The sequence below is a fragment of the Herpailurus yagouaroundi genome, unplaced genomic scaffold (genome assembly GCF_014898765.1).
Source record: "Herpailurus yagouaroundi ecotype Mexico unplaced genomic scaffold, PumYag 190, whole genome shotgun sequence".
In the NCBI taxonomy this organism is placed as follows: Eukaryota; Metazoa; Chordata; class Mammalia; order Carnivora; family Felidae; genus Herpailurus; species Herpailurus yagouaroundi.
Genome location: NW_024412421.1, coordinates 9212123 through 9225491, shown reverse-complemented (window position 1 = coordinate 9225491; position 13369 = coordinate 9212123). Strand labels below are relative to the sequence as shown.

The window sequence follows — 13369 nt, the reverse complement described above, 5'->3', positions numbered from 1 at the left end:
GTGCTTTCACAATGTGCAGTAATCCACTCTTCCCAACACCACGGTGTCTTATCTACTCCATGGTGAGGTCCTTGAGAAGGAACATCCCTTGAATTCATCTCTGTATCCGTATCACCTGGCATAGCACCAGGCTTTTGGTAAATGGAGAAAAAATGAATAGATGGAATAATGACTAAATGGAAGGAAGGATGAATGCATGATTAGAGCCAGGGACTAGGGAGAGAAAGAGTTCACTTGTGGTAAGAGCTGTCTGCCCAAAGATCCCCCCTGGAGATGTAGTGAGTTCCCTGACCCTGGAGGTATGTGATAGGAAGCTGAGTCACTTGGAGAGAATATTGTAAAGTCAATTTAGACATCAGAAGGGAAACCGGATGAAGTTAAGGTAGGTGCTTCCAAACTTGACAGCATAGAACTCCATAGAAAAGAAGCCCAGGCAGCTAAGAGATTTGTCGCGAGTTCCTTAGCTGAGCGGCTGTGAGGCTGGCAGTTGCTCTAGAAGTTTTCAAGTTTGTTCTGAGGACTTTGGACTAAAGCCTCTCCCTCTCTAAAGGCATCCAACTGTTCATGCCTGCTTGTGAAACCCAGAGTACGCTGAGGTTAGAGTCCTGCAAGGCAGAAACCCTTATATAACAGGCTGCTGGACGAGTCCGTGGCTATCTGTAATCGGAGAGGCAGTCCTGGCAGTTTGGACGAAGAGGGTAAACTGAGCGGGTGTGGCTTAGAGGCCCTGCCACTTGTGGAGCCACAGAGCGGTGGGGGGTGGGAGTGGGACCAAGGGGTGGGACCCGCACAGCCTCTATAAGCGTCGTGGACACCTTGAGGCTCTGCAGCTGCAGTCCTTCCATGATGTGGCTCTTAGCTCTGGTCTTGACCTCCCTCACCACTTCCATGACTTGGGGTGAGTCCTTCTGAAACAAAATAGCGAGGGGCGTTTGGAAATCCTTGTCCAGGCACGAGGTGGGGGAGATGCATGAGGGCAAGGGTGTGTGTGGCAGGACTGGTTCCGCAGCAGTGCATGCCCTCCAGACTTGGCACGCTTGGGACCCAGCGGGTCCCCGCCAACCCGAGATGCAGGAGAGCATGAGCACCCTGAGACTGCAGCTGTGTGCACAGGAGGGCACCCAGCTAACCTCATGCCTCATGGATGAGGGTTTCAGAGACTCCGTTTATTTTCCGCTTGATTATTTGCCTGAGTATGGCTGAATCATAGAGGGTGGCTTGGAAGAGTAGTAAGAGTACCCCTGGCTTTCTGCAAGTTGCATTAAGCCACTTTGCTTTTAGGAAAGACCTATATTGGTACCTGTTATTGTAACCCAGAGAAATCCGAAGAGGCTCTTCACTGTTCTGTTACTGTACTCACATAGGTCTTTTCTAAAAAGAAAGAGGCCTAATGCAACTTGCAGAAAAAGAGGTGGGCGGGGGGCGGGGCATGGGGTTGCTCTTCACTTCATGCCATTTCGACTTCGGAAAGATTTCATAGGAATGCTCTACCCTTGGCTGGCACACAGAGAGCCTGGATGGACTTCGAACCCAGAGTGCATGGGTTTGAATTACTAGCTGGGTGTCCTTAGACGCCCTGCTTTAGTTTTCTGTGGCTCGGTTTCCCCCTCTCTAAAATGGGAATGACAGTACCTACCTCATTATGCTGTTGTGAAAGGTAAAACAGGTTGTTTGTAAAAAGTGCCTGCTATGGAGAGTGCAAATAAAGGATTCCTAAATAAAGAAGTTGTTTTCAAATGTAGTGCGGTTGTAGAAAACTTGAGGTATGTTAAGGCCAACAGATCAGGAAACAGGCGCAATAGCTCGCTACTCACAGTTCCCAGGAGGGGGAGGCATGCCACCAGAATGTCGCAGGGCAAGGTGATGCTCAGGGTGGGTGGGAGGAAGAGGGAGGAGGCAGGAATTTCGGGAATTACCATAGTTGCCAGGGGAAGGAAGAAGTAAGACAGGATAAGCAAGTTTAGGATTGGGAAACTAACCAATTTCAGGGAGTTCTCAGGCACAAGAGCGGCTGGCTGTTGTTGGGTACCTGGCCCTGGAGTGATTAGGGCAGGACGGTAGTGGCTTGGCCTGGGAGAGCCCCATAAGAAGGTGGTAGGGGTACGGGTTCTGCTTTCCCAAAGGGAAGTTGACTCCTGTCTCTAGAATTGGCTCCCTCTGAGAGGGGCATTGCCTCCGGGGTCAGCAAGACCCCAGATGTCAAGCATCAGCATACACAAAATAAAACACGAGATAACACAAGAGTGTAGCACGGGACCCCGAATGCATCTGTGCCCGTTTACAGGCAGAGAAACAGACTCAAGACAGGGAAATGTATTTGCTCCAGGTCAACTGGAAAATCACGCTCTGGAATCTGCCTGTGGTTCATGAGTGGAGAGCCAGGGCTGTGACCATCAGAACTATGAGGGTCCAGACCTCATCTGCATTTTATCTTCATTCTGATGGGGACATGGTGAGAAACCTGGAGCTGCATATAAGGGCAGAGTAAGAACCTAATTAGGAATGGGTCTCTCCCTTCCTGCTGGTTACCCGCTGGCAAGGCCATCCCATTTCCATCCTCAGAAAGTCCATACTGGCTGCTCCCATTTCCTCAGCTTCCTCATCTGTAAAATGGGCATATTGTAAAGATAAATGGGAAATGGACCGGAATGCACATGTGGCACATAGTGAGCGCTCAGCATACAAACATTACATCTATACTTACGTCATACATCGAGTGCGCACTGCTTCTGTTACCATAACCTTATGCCTCTCGCTCCATCCACCTGCTTTTTCACCCTCACCGATTGGCTTCTGTCCACTTCATCTGTCTTGAGGATTATCACTGGATATTCTCCTATAAGTCCAAACCTGGATTCTCCTTTTCTGTTCTGCCCTCACATTTTGAGGGAGAAGTTGGCCTTTTGTCTATGCCTAAAAGGGAGCAATTGGAAGGATGCCAGGCTAGAAATGGTTTCAGATGAGAAATTTACACACACAGGCTGCTTGGGGGATGGGCTGTGATCAAGAGTCTGAGCAGCCACTTGCACATGCAAATCCAGAAAGAAACCAGGACTGGGGTGGAAGCTTCAGGGAGATGGGTGCAGCTGGGTGGGGAAGAACTGCCTGCCCAACAAGGGTGGAACAGGTAGGAATCGGACCCCCAGTCTCCCCTCTGGACGACCCTGTGCAGAGCCACCAGAAGAACCCCCTTCAAGCTGATTGGGTCACTCTGGCATACTCCTGGACTGTTCACTGCCTCTCATTTACCCACTAAATAAAGGCCCAACTGTTAGGCTGGCGCTGAGGCCCTCCCAGGACTGAACCTGACTCATTACAGGCTGCCACCTGCTCCCCAGCGACTCCCTTTGCTCTTCCTCAGGCTGGCCTTGCATTTTGCTCTCAGAGCCTCACCTAGGCACGTTCTCTTCTCTGCTTTATACCTTTATCCCCACTCTCTCCTCTGCTGCTTGTTGGGTCCCCCTCTCCCACTGCCAGTCTCAGCTCCAAGTTCACTGTCCCCATGATGCTACCGATCAGAAGGTCCCCCTGCCTCTTCTGACTCCTGTGGGGCCTCACTGGGACCTCTCTCAGGACACCAACCCCCTTGCTTCCCTCTGAGTGGAGTCAGGTGTGTTTATGACTCATTCTCCCTACAAGGTTCAGAGACACTGAGAGGAGGGAGTGCCTCTTGTTCATCCTCTCGGCCAGCATGCAGCTCAGCGCCTGGGTCCTAATGGATACCTGTTTCTAGAGTCTTCTAAGGGTGGAATCAAAAGCTCTTTTTCTTGCATTTCCTTTTTACTTGATGGTATCATACCTCCAATACCAATACCAATCCAGATAGCCCCGAGTAAGGGGCTGTTTACAAAGAAGAAACCGAGGCCCAGAGGGTTTCAGTGACTCATTCAAGGTCACACGCTGAAAGCGGAAAACCCACCTGCAGTCCAGGTCAAACTTTTCCTCTCTTTCCTCTGGATGTCCAGCAGGGCACCCGTCCTCACCTCCTGTGGTGGACACCTCTCAAGGCAAAGTCCTGGGCAAGCACGTCAGCGTAGAAGGATTTGCACAGCCTGTGGCCGTCTTCCTGGGAATCCCTTTTGCCAGGCCTCCTCTTGGATCCCTGAGGTTTGCCCCACCACAGCCTGCAGAGCCATGGAACTTCGTGAAGAATACCACCTCCTACCCTCCTATGTAAGCTGGCATCTTTTCAATGGGAATGTTTGTCTCAAAGTGATACAGGAAGGAGCCAAGGCAACACCCTGAGTGGCTTTGCTCTGAAATCTCTGAGCTGTTGTAGATCCTTAAAAACCTTGCAGAACTCACAGCATTCTAGAGCCCTTTATTCAACAAACGTTTATTGAGCATGTTCTGGGTTCCTAAGATCCATGCATGAAAATTATCCCTATGTTCGTGGTGCTTGCATTCGAGCAGGGAGAGTTAGATAACAAACAAAAAATATGCAAATTAATAAATTATGTACTATGTTAGAATATGATAAATGTCTTGGGAAAGAATTAGAAGTTGAGTCAGTGAGGGAGATCAGCTGTAATGATTCTGTTTATTCTCTTATCTTGAACTTTGCTAAAATGGGGGAGCAGGGTGGGTGAAGGAGGTTTGTGGGTGGGGAGTCCTGAGGGGAGTTGACTGGGAAAGTTCCCAACTCCCAGGTGTGTCTAAGTACCTAGTCATGAGCAGAGCAGTGGTTGGTGTGTCCCAATCACCCTGACCAAAGGGGCGCCTGGGTGGCTCAGTCGGTTAAGCATCTGACTTTGGCTCAGGTCATGATCTCGAGGTTCATGAATTCAAGTCCTGCGTCAGGCTCTGTGCTAACAGCTCAGAGCCTGGAGCCTGCTTTGGATTCTGTATCTCCATGTCTCTCTGCCCCTTCCCTGCTCATGCTCTCTCTCTCTCTTTCTCTCTCTCTCTCTCAGATAAATAAGAATTAAAGTATTTTTAAAATGTATGCATGTTTATTTCCTGATTGCAAAGGTAATAACATACTTAGTACAGAAAAGGGAGGAAGCACAGGTAAGTAAAGGTAAGACAATGAAAATCATACACAATTCCCCCATAGAGAGAACTGCTGTTCACATTCTAGATTCTGCTTTTCTGGTCTTTTATCTATTGCATATTTTCTCCATTAAAAATAGAATCCATAAGATTCTGCACTGAATTCCAATGCGTGGGTTTCTTTTCCCCCACATCAAGAAACAATTCTCTGACACCAGCTGTGTGTCCTACAATTCAACTCATTCTTACACTGTTCTGCCCGGAGATAGTGTCAGATCCCACAGGTTAAAGACTCAACCCCACAAGACTGCTGTCTGCTTCTGATGCCAATCACAAGTAGTCCAAGCTGTCAACTGTGCTTGTGACCTTGGCTCTAAATCACAGGTTCCCATGACCCCCTTCTTGGGTTCTATTAATTTGCTAGAGTGGTCACAGATCTCGGGAAACTGGTTTATTCACTAGATTACCAGTTTATTACAAGGTTTTTGAAGAGTATGTATCAACAGTTAAACGAAGAGATCCGTGGGGTGAGGTCCTGAACAAAGGAGATTCTGTGTCCTTCTAGAGTTTGGGTTCTGGCACAGTGGCCTTAAAACATTCTGATTCAACAACTTGGGAACTCTGAACCCTGTCCTGTGGGTATTTTGGGGAAGGCTTTGTTACGTAGGCATGATTGATGAAACCAGTGGCCACTGGCCAGGATTCCACCTCCAGCCCCTCCTGCCTCCCCAGAGGCCAGGGGGCAGGACTGAAAGTTCCAGGCCTTTAATAAGTGTTTCATTTACCTGACAACCAGCTCCCATCTGAAGTGTGATCAAAAGTCACCTTATTAACACAACAAAAATATCTTTGCTGTTTTCTTCACAGAGGAAATGCCAGAGGTTTTAGGGAGTCTGTTCCAGAATTAGGATGGAGACCAGATAGATATTTCTTATGATAAAAAACAATATCACCTCACACGATAAAGGTAGTTTAGATGCCTGCTTTGCTCATTTATAAATATATCCTGAACATTGTTCTATGTCATTAAATATCATAGCCTGACATAGAATCATTAAGTTGTTGTGGTTTTTTTTTTTTGGTTTTTTTTTTTTTTTGTTTTGGGACAGAGAGAGACAGAGCATGAACGGGGGAGGAGCAGAGAGAGAGGGAGACACAGAATCGGAAACAGGCTCCAGGCTCCGAGCCATCAGCCCGGAGCCTGACGCGGGGCTCGAACTCACGGACCACGAGATCGTGACCTGGCTGAAGTCGGACGCTTAACCGACTGCGCCACCCAGGCGCCCCAAGTTGTTTTTGATAGTATAAATAACACTCTGATGAATATCCTGCAGCTAAATCTTTATGCCCACCAATGAATATTTTTGGATAAGTTCGAAGAAATGACATTTCTGAGTAAAAGAGTATGCACCTCCTGTTAAATTCCTTTCCAGAAATGTTCCAACCACACTCTTCCTATTAATATATGAACACCTCCATTCACCAGAACTTTGGCAATGCGTGGGGTTATTAAAAAATACCTTTGGGCTGTTGGATAGGCAAAATAATAATAATTATTATTATCATTATAGTTATATATAATTTTGCTATTTATTCCCCATTAATTTGAACACTAGTGACGTTGAACTCTTTTCTCTCTTTTGACGTTTGATTTTCTTCTTTTATGACTGTTAAGCTCCTTGTTCTGGTGATCAGGAGAAAGTTCCCTTACGGTGGAAATTAAGAAGTCACCGTTGGGGGCCCTGATTCTGCCACTTGATAGCTATGTCATCCAAGTGCCTCACGTACCTAATTTACATACGGGGGGCAGTGATACCTGCCTTCTGGTACCTTGAGATCGAGAAGCGTTGCTTATTATGTCCTTGGAAATATAATGCACTACATAGTATAGATCTTTCCGGCTGTGTGACCTTGGGTAGTTCTCTAACCTCTCTGTGCTTCAGGTTTCTCAACTGTAAAATGGGGATAGTAATAGAATCTATGTTATAGGCTTGTCATGGGAGGATTAAAGGGGTTAGTACATAAGGAGTACTTAAAACAGCACCTGGCATGCTGGGAGGGCCATGAATATTACCAGTTTTAATCTATGTTGGAGCTTTAAGATCTGTTATTAGGGAAACCAATAGTGCTTGTCTGGGTTGGATAGATTCTTAGCATGTCAGGGCTGCAAGACCTTTTTTTTTCTTTTTTTTTTTTAATGTGTATTTTACTTATTTTGAGAGAGAGAGACAGCACAAGCAAGGGAGGGGCAGAGAGAGAGGGAGAGAGGGAATCCCAAGCAGGCTCCGTGCTGTCAGTGCAGAGCCTTAACGCGGGGCTCCAACTCACGAAGAGCGAGATCATGACCTGATCTGAAATCGAGAGTCAGACAAGCTTAACCGACTGAACCCCCCAGGCGCCCCTGCAAGGCCCTTATAGAAATCCCTTGCCTCACAGAGACCTGGCAGAGTCAAGCCAAAGCAGGCAAGGGATTCACCCTGGGTCTCCCAGAAAATTAGTGAGGGAGGCAGGACCAGAATACAGTTCTCCTGATATGGCCCCACACACATTTCACCCCTGACCTGTTGTGGTCCTTAAACGCCTGCCATGTGAGTGACTTTGCAGGGATTATGGAAGTCTACCATGAACTAGAACATGCTCACCTAGTGGAGGACACGTTTACCTGGAACACGGAGAGCTGGGATGCTTCTGGGACTGTTTCCTCTGGCATTGAAACAGTCCTCTCCCAGGCAATCAGCATACTGGCAGCCTCCTCTCCTTGACCCAGGGCCCCTCAAAGCCTCCAGGAAGGGGAGAGGTGCTTCTCACCGTACCTGGTCCCGGGAGACCTTAGTGAGTGAGCCTCAGGCCCCCTACCCAGACTCTCCCTCACCGCCTCTCCTGAGAGAGTCTCCGAACCATTCCAATGTCTCCAGCCTAGTAAGAACAGCTTTACTTACCAGCCTAAACCCACCAGCCCAAGGCCTGGCCTGACCGCAGAAGGCATTTGCTCAGCTCCGAGTGAACCTCACAAGCTCCTCTTTCTTGTCCCCTCCCTAGGTGCTCCCAGGATGCAGTGGGAGGGCAGGTGCTCTCCGACCTCTTTACCAACAGGAAGGAAAGCATTCCTCTCAAGTTTTCCGAAGACTGCCTGTACCTAAATGTTTACACTCCTGCTGACTTGAGGAAGAAGAACAGGCTGCCGGTAAGCAGAAGCTTCCAGCACTGCGGGTCTTCTGGTGTAGACCAGAAGAGCGAGAAGGCAGCTTGAGTGGGGGCTGTTTCAGGGACCCCCTGCTTCCCTTACTTCCCACGGTCAGACCCCATGACCCCAAGAAACACAAGCTGTCTACACCTCAGTCTCCCCTAGTGACAGACACGGGGCCTTTGGGCGAGTTTGCTGTGCCTCTGTCATGCACATTGTGATTTTTGCCAAATTGTTTCTTGCTGATAGAAGGACAAGAATGATTACTCTTAGAGTTAAGCCACCAGTCCAATCCTTCCTTTACAAGTAGAGAAACTGAGGTCCAGAATGGGGGAGGGGAGATCACGCTGTGGGATTGGCAGGATGAGAGCATAGGCCTTCTGAGTCTCAAACCAGTGCTCCCTGGCACAGACTGAGAAAGTGAGCCTGTGGGTGGCCTTTCCTCAGCACTTAAGATGCTCCTCTGTCAACTTCCAAGGTCCCCTGAGAGATGTTAGGGGAAGAGCCTGGGGCAACCCATGAAGCTCTTTCTTTTGCCTCTGGCCAAATTTCTGGGATTTTATTGTAGCTAATCTCCTTCCTTGATTGTCTTTGACACCGACCTATGACCCCATTTCCACAATGTCATCATTTCCACAATAAAAGAGGCCTAGAGGTGGGGCAGCTTCCAAACTCAAGCTGAAGCTTGGAGGAAGGTCTCCTGGAAAAGGAGGTATTCTCTGGGGTGGAGAGGCGTGGGGATGTTAGCACCCAGCCATCTCCCAGAAGCACACCTGGCATGATGCCCTGGAGTGGGGGGAGGGCATCTGTGGACTTGTGAGCAGAAACTAGCACTGTATATGCTCAGCTCAGTGAGATGGGACAACATTTCACTCACTCATTCATTCATCCATTCTTCTGTTACGTACTCCGTGCCCTCCCATGCATAGCTACACCTGGGGGTTAGGACAAAGGAGGGACAAAAAAGCCATCACCAGACAGCCATTACTGTGGAGGATGGCTCCATCTGCGATGCTCAAACACTGACCAGCTTCTTCAGTGAATCACTACTGACCAGCCCTTGCCTCAGCCATCAGGCAGATGACTGCAAACTCAGTCCCTCTCAGCAGAGGCGGGCAGGGATCAGAGGTGTGGGAGGAACAGAGGGAGGGCCCCTACTTACGGACACAGGACTACAGGGTCTGGTCTTAAGCCTTGGTTCTGCCTTTTACTAGCAGAGAGACCTGGCTCTGTTTCCTTAGAATAGCGTTAGTCACACATTCGATGACGCATGTCAAGCTTTGTCTCAGTGGCTGGTGAGTGTGCAAGGCAAGTACTCCTGAAGCATTAGTTAGAGTTGAAGGGAAGATCTTACTCCTGTCCTAACGGCCAGCCCACTGCACCAGGCTGGGGGCCATACTGCGCTGGGTGACTCAACGGATGGACTCCAGAGCCAGACTGGGTGGGTCAAGTCCTGCTTCTGCTGCTTATGAGTTGTGTGACTTCAGGCGGGTTAAATGCCTCAGTTTTCCTGTCTGTTAACGGGACAGCATTAGTCCCTACTTCATGGAATGGTACTTGGCACTTAGTATTACAAATTCTTTTTTTTTTTTAAGTTTATTATTTTTGGGGACACCTGGGTGGCTTGGTCGGTTAAGCGTCCGACTTTGGCTCAGGCCACGATCTCCCAGTCCGTGGGTTCGAGCCCCATGTCGGGTTCTGTGCTGACAGCTCAGAGCCTGGAGCCTGCTTCGGATTCCGTGTCTCCCTCTCTCTCTGACCCTTCCCCACTCATGCTTTGTCTGTCTCTCTCTCTCAAAAATAAATAATCATTAAAAAAATTTTAAGCTTATTATTTATTTTTTTTTAAATTTTTTTTCCAACGTTTTTTATTTATTTTTGGAACAGAGAGAGACAGAGCATGAATGGGGGAGGGGCAGAGAGAGAGGGAGACACAGAATCGGAAACAGGCTCCAGGCTCCGAGCCATCAGCCCAGAGCCTGATGCGGGGCTCGAACTCACGGACCGGACCGCGAGATCGTGACCTGGCTGAAGTTGGACGCTTAACCGACTGCGCCACCCAGGCGCCCCAAAGCTTATTATTTATTTTAAGAAAGACAGAGAGAGAGAGACAGTGGCGGAGGGGCAGAGAGAGAGAGAGGGAGAGAGAGAGAGAGAGAGAGAGAGAGAGACACAGTGGGGGAGGGGAAGAGAGAGAGACAGAGAGGGAGAGAGAATCCCAAGCAGGCTCTGTGCTGCCAGTGCAGAGCCCAATGCGAGCCTCCATCTCACCAACTGTGAGATCATGACCTGAGCTGAAGTTGGATGCTTGACTGACTGAGCCACCCAGGTGCACACCCCCAATTTTTTTTATTAATAAAACTATTGCAATATTATTTTTCAAGCACTCTTATTCCCTGGCTGTATGAGCGCCTACATGCCAGAGCCGAGCATTATGAAGTGCCATGTCTACCCTCATCCGCAAGGCTTATCGTGGTCCCTGGCACATAGTAGGTTCTCACATCATATCAGTCAAATGAATGACGACTTACTGGAGGAGGTGGCTTTTAGGCTGGGCTTTGGAAGATGGGTGGGATTTGGGGTTGCAGAGGAGGCAGAAGGAAGGTGTATTTGAAAGAAACCCCACTGGGGGCACGTGTGCTTCTCGAGACAGTCATTCATGTGCCAGAGCCGTTTAATTCACCGCACACGAGGTAAGATGAGGCTGAAATACAGGGCTGCAGCAGGCAGGGTGTGCAGGGCTGTGGGAACAGTCCGAGCATGAGGACAATGGGAGTGTTGGGTGTTGGGGAGAACGTGGTACTCTCAACCTCGGCTGCTCCCATGATGAAGTTCTCAGCATGAAGAGCCTGGTGACGTTGGAGCTGGGGACCCAGGAAGGGACAGCCAGGGTGTACCGAGTAGGGTAGTGGCCCAGGCCCCGGTTGGGAGCACAGAGGAAAGGAGCACCTGCCTGCTCCCACTTTGCTGGGGACTAGTAGACTTCAGGGATCGGCCCCCTTGGGTCACGGTCAAGAGGGAGGCGACCAAACCAGATAACCTGTTGAGGCCCTTCCCGGCTTTGCTTCCTCTAACCAGGACGGTTGCTTCCCTCCTGTCCAGGTGATGGTGTGGATCCATGGAGGGGGTCTGATGGTGGGCGGAGCATCAACCTATAGTGGACTGGTCCTCTCTGCCCATGAAAATGTGGTGGTGGTGACCATTCAGTACCGCCTGGGCATCTGGGGATACTTCAGGTAAGATACATTGGCCCACAAAGCAAGGATGCAAGGATTCAGCTCTGATCATGTCAACCCTCAAGGGGATCTTGGCCAGGTTCCCTAGTGAAGCATCCAAGTCCCTTCATATTTGGGCTCTACCTATCTTCTCCTTCCCCAGCCACACGGGTCCACTTGCTTCTGAGCTTTTTGTAGGTGTATCCTCTCTACCTAGAATGCCCGTTCTACCTGATGGACTTCTTCCTTTTTTTTTTTAATGTTTGTTTATTTTGGGGGGGGAGGGGCAGAAAGACGGGGACAGAGGATCTGAAGCAGGCTCTGTGCTGACAGCAGAGCCTGACGTGGGGCTTGAACTCACGAACCATGAGATCATGACCTGACCCGAAGTTGCACACCTCAACCGACTGAGCCACCCAGGCGCCGGTACCTGATGAACTTCTATTCATTCTGCAAGGCCCAACCCAAATGTTACACCCTCTGAAATACTCTTCTCTTTCTCACTTGTGCTGTCCCAGCACATTGCACACATCTATCGAGACAGCATGCAGCGGGGCACTTAGAGGCTACCACATGAGAAAAGAAGGAAGGAACGTGGTCCGGGCAGGAACGTGGTCCGGGCATCCTTGTGGGTGAAGGAAAAGGAACGGGTGTCTGGAGCTGAAGGTTGTCGGTGCATCTGACTCCAGTGGACAGCCCCCCTGGGAGGAATGTCAGACCCACTCCTCCCGTTTCCTTTTTTGGAATTTGGCCCAAATGAGTGAAGGCAAGTGTCTTCCCGATTGAGTCTCCATGGGGCAGGGACCAGTTTCCCTGCAGGACACAGTTACCTCTGTGTTACACAGTCCCTCTGACCCTGAGATGGCTGAAGGGTGGGCCGGGGGTGGGCTGCTCCCAAGAAAGACCCCCAGGGCTGGAGGAGGGCTACCCCAGGTGAGTGCTGCCTCGGGATGAATGGCCACCATTGAGACTCCTCTCCTCTCTCAGCCGTGGCCCGTCTCTCTGCTCCCCGTTACAGTCAAACCGCTATATTAGCTATTTCTGCTGCTGCTGCCCCTCCCAGTCCACCCCACCCCAGTCAGGGTTCCTCTCCAAACACACCACTGCGTTCTGGCCGAGGTCACCAGTGACCCAACAGCTCTTGGGCCAACCTCGGCAGCATCCACACACGACTCTTCACACGAGACTCTCTGACCTCCATGTGTATCTCTCTCTCCGTCTCCACTGGCCCCCTGGGTGACCTCAGGGGCCGCATTCAAAGCTCCCCGTTTCAGTCCCTGCCTCTCCTTGGAAATCCAGATGTGTAAGGCATTAACTGGTACCTGCACCTGCTGCCATCTCCACTGGACGTCTGAAGGGCCCCACACTCCACGGGACAAACTTAACCCTTGACCCCCACCGCTCCTTGCTCCGCACTTTCCTACTCTCCTGACAGCGCCTCCTGGTGGCTACTGGAAGCCCCTCCTTCCACCTGCTCCAGATAGAAGACTAGCGGGCACCCTTGACTTGTCTTCTTCTTACTCCTCACATCCAGTCGGGTCAGCAAATCCTCTCGGTTCCACCTTCAGAATATATTCAGGATCCAACCACTTCTCGCCTCCGCCCTTATGGCCCCTAACCAGCCCTCTGTGTCTCTCTCTTAGATGATTGTAATAACCACCTACTTTTATAACCCTGCTGCTTGGATGCTTATGTCTAATCCAGACAGTAGCCAGGGCGATCATTGAAGACATAAATGGAACCTCGTTGTTGCCCTGAAATGGATTCCCACATTGCTAACAATGACATCAAAGGTCTTACCAAGGCCCACAGAGCCCTCTAGCTGCATGTCCGACACTCCTACTTTTGTCCACTGGACCCCAGGGCCTTTGCACTGGCTGTTTTTTCAGCCTGGCATTCCCTTCTTTCGATATGTGCAAGGCTCACGCGCTCATCCATTCAAGTCTCTACTCAAACGCTACCACCTCAAAGAGGCCTT

The 13369-nt window shown here is 49.9% G+C and overlaps 1 protein-coding gene across 2 annotated transcripts in view; it reads left to right on the top strand.

Moving 5' to 3' along the window:
• The first annotated feature begins 785 nt into the window (after positions 1 to 785).
• CES1 (carboxylesterase 1) overlaps positions 786 to 13369 on the top strand; it is a 31206-nt gene continuing 18622 nt past the window's right edge. Inside the window, exons 1-4 of one of the 2 annotated variants that reach the window (XM_040498047.1) lie at positions 786 to 898; positions 3969 to 4173; positions 8032 to 8176; positions 11279 to 11412. In XM_040498047.1, the coding sequence (XP_040353981.1) occupies positions 844 to 898; positions 3969 to 4173; positions 8032 to 8176; positions 11279 to 11412 (539 nt within the window). In that variant the 5' untranslated portion in view covers positions 786 to 843. Of the gene's footprint in view, positions 899 to 3965; positions 4174 to 8031; positions 8177 to 11278; positions 11413 to 13369 lie in introns of both variants that reach the window. The other variant, XM_040498046.1, reaches the window with a different exon arrangement.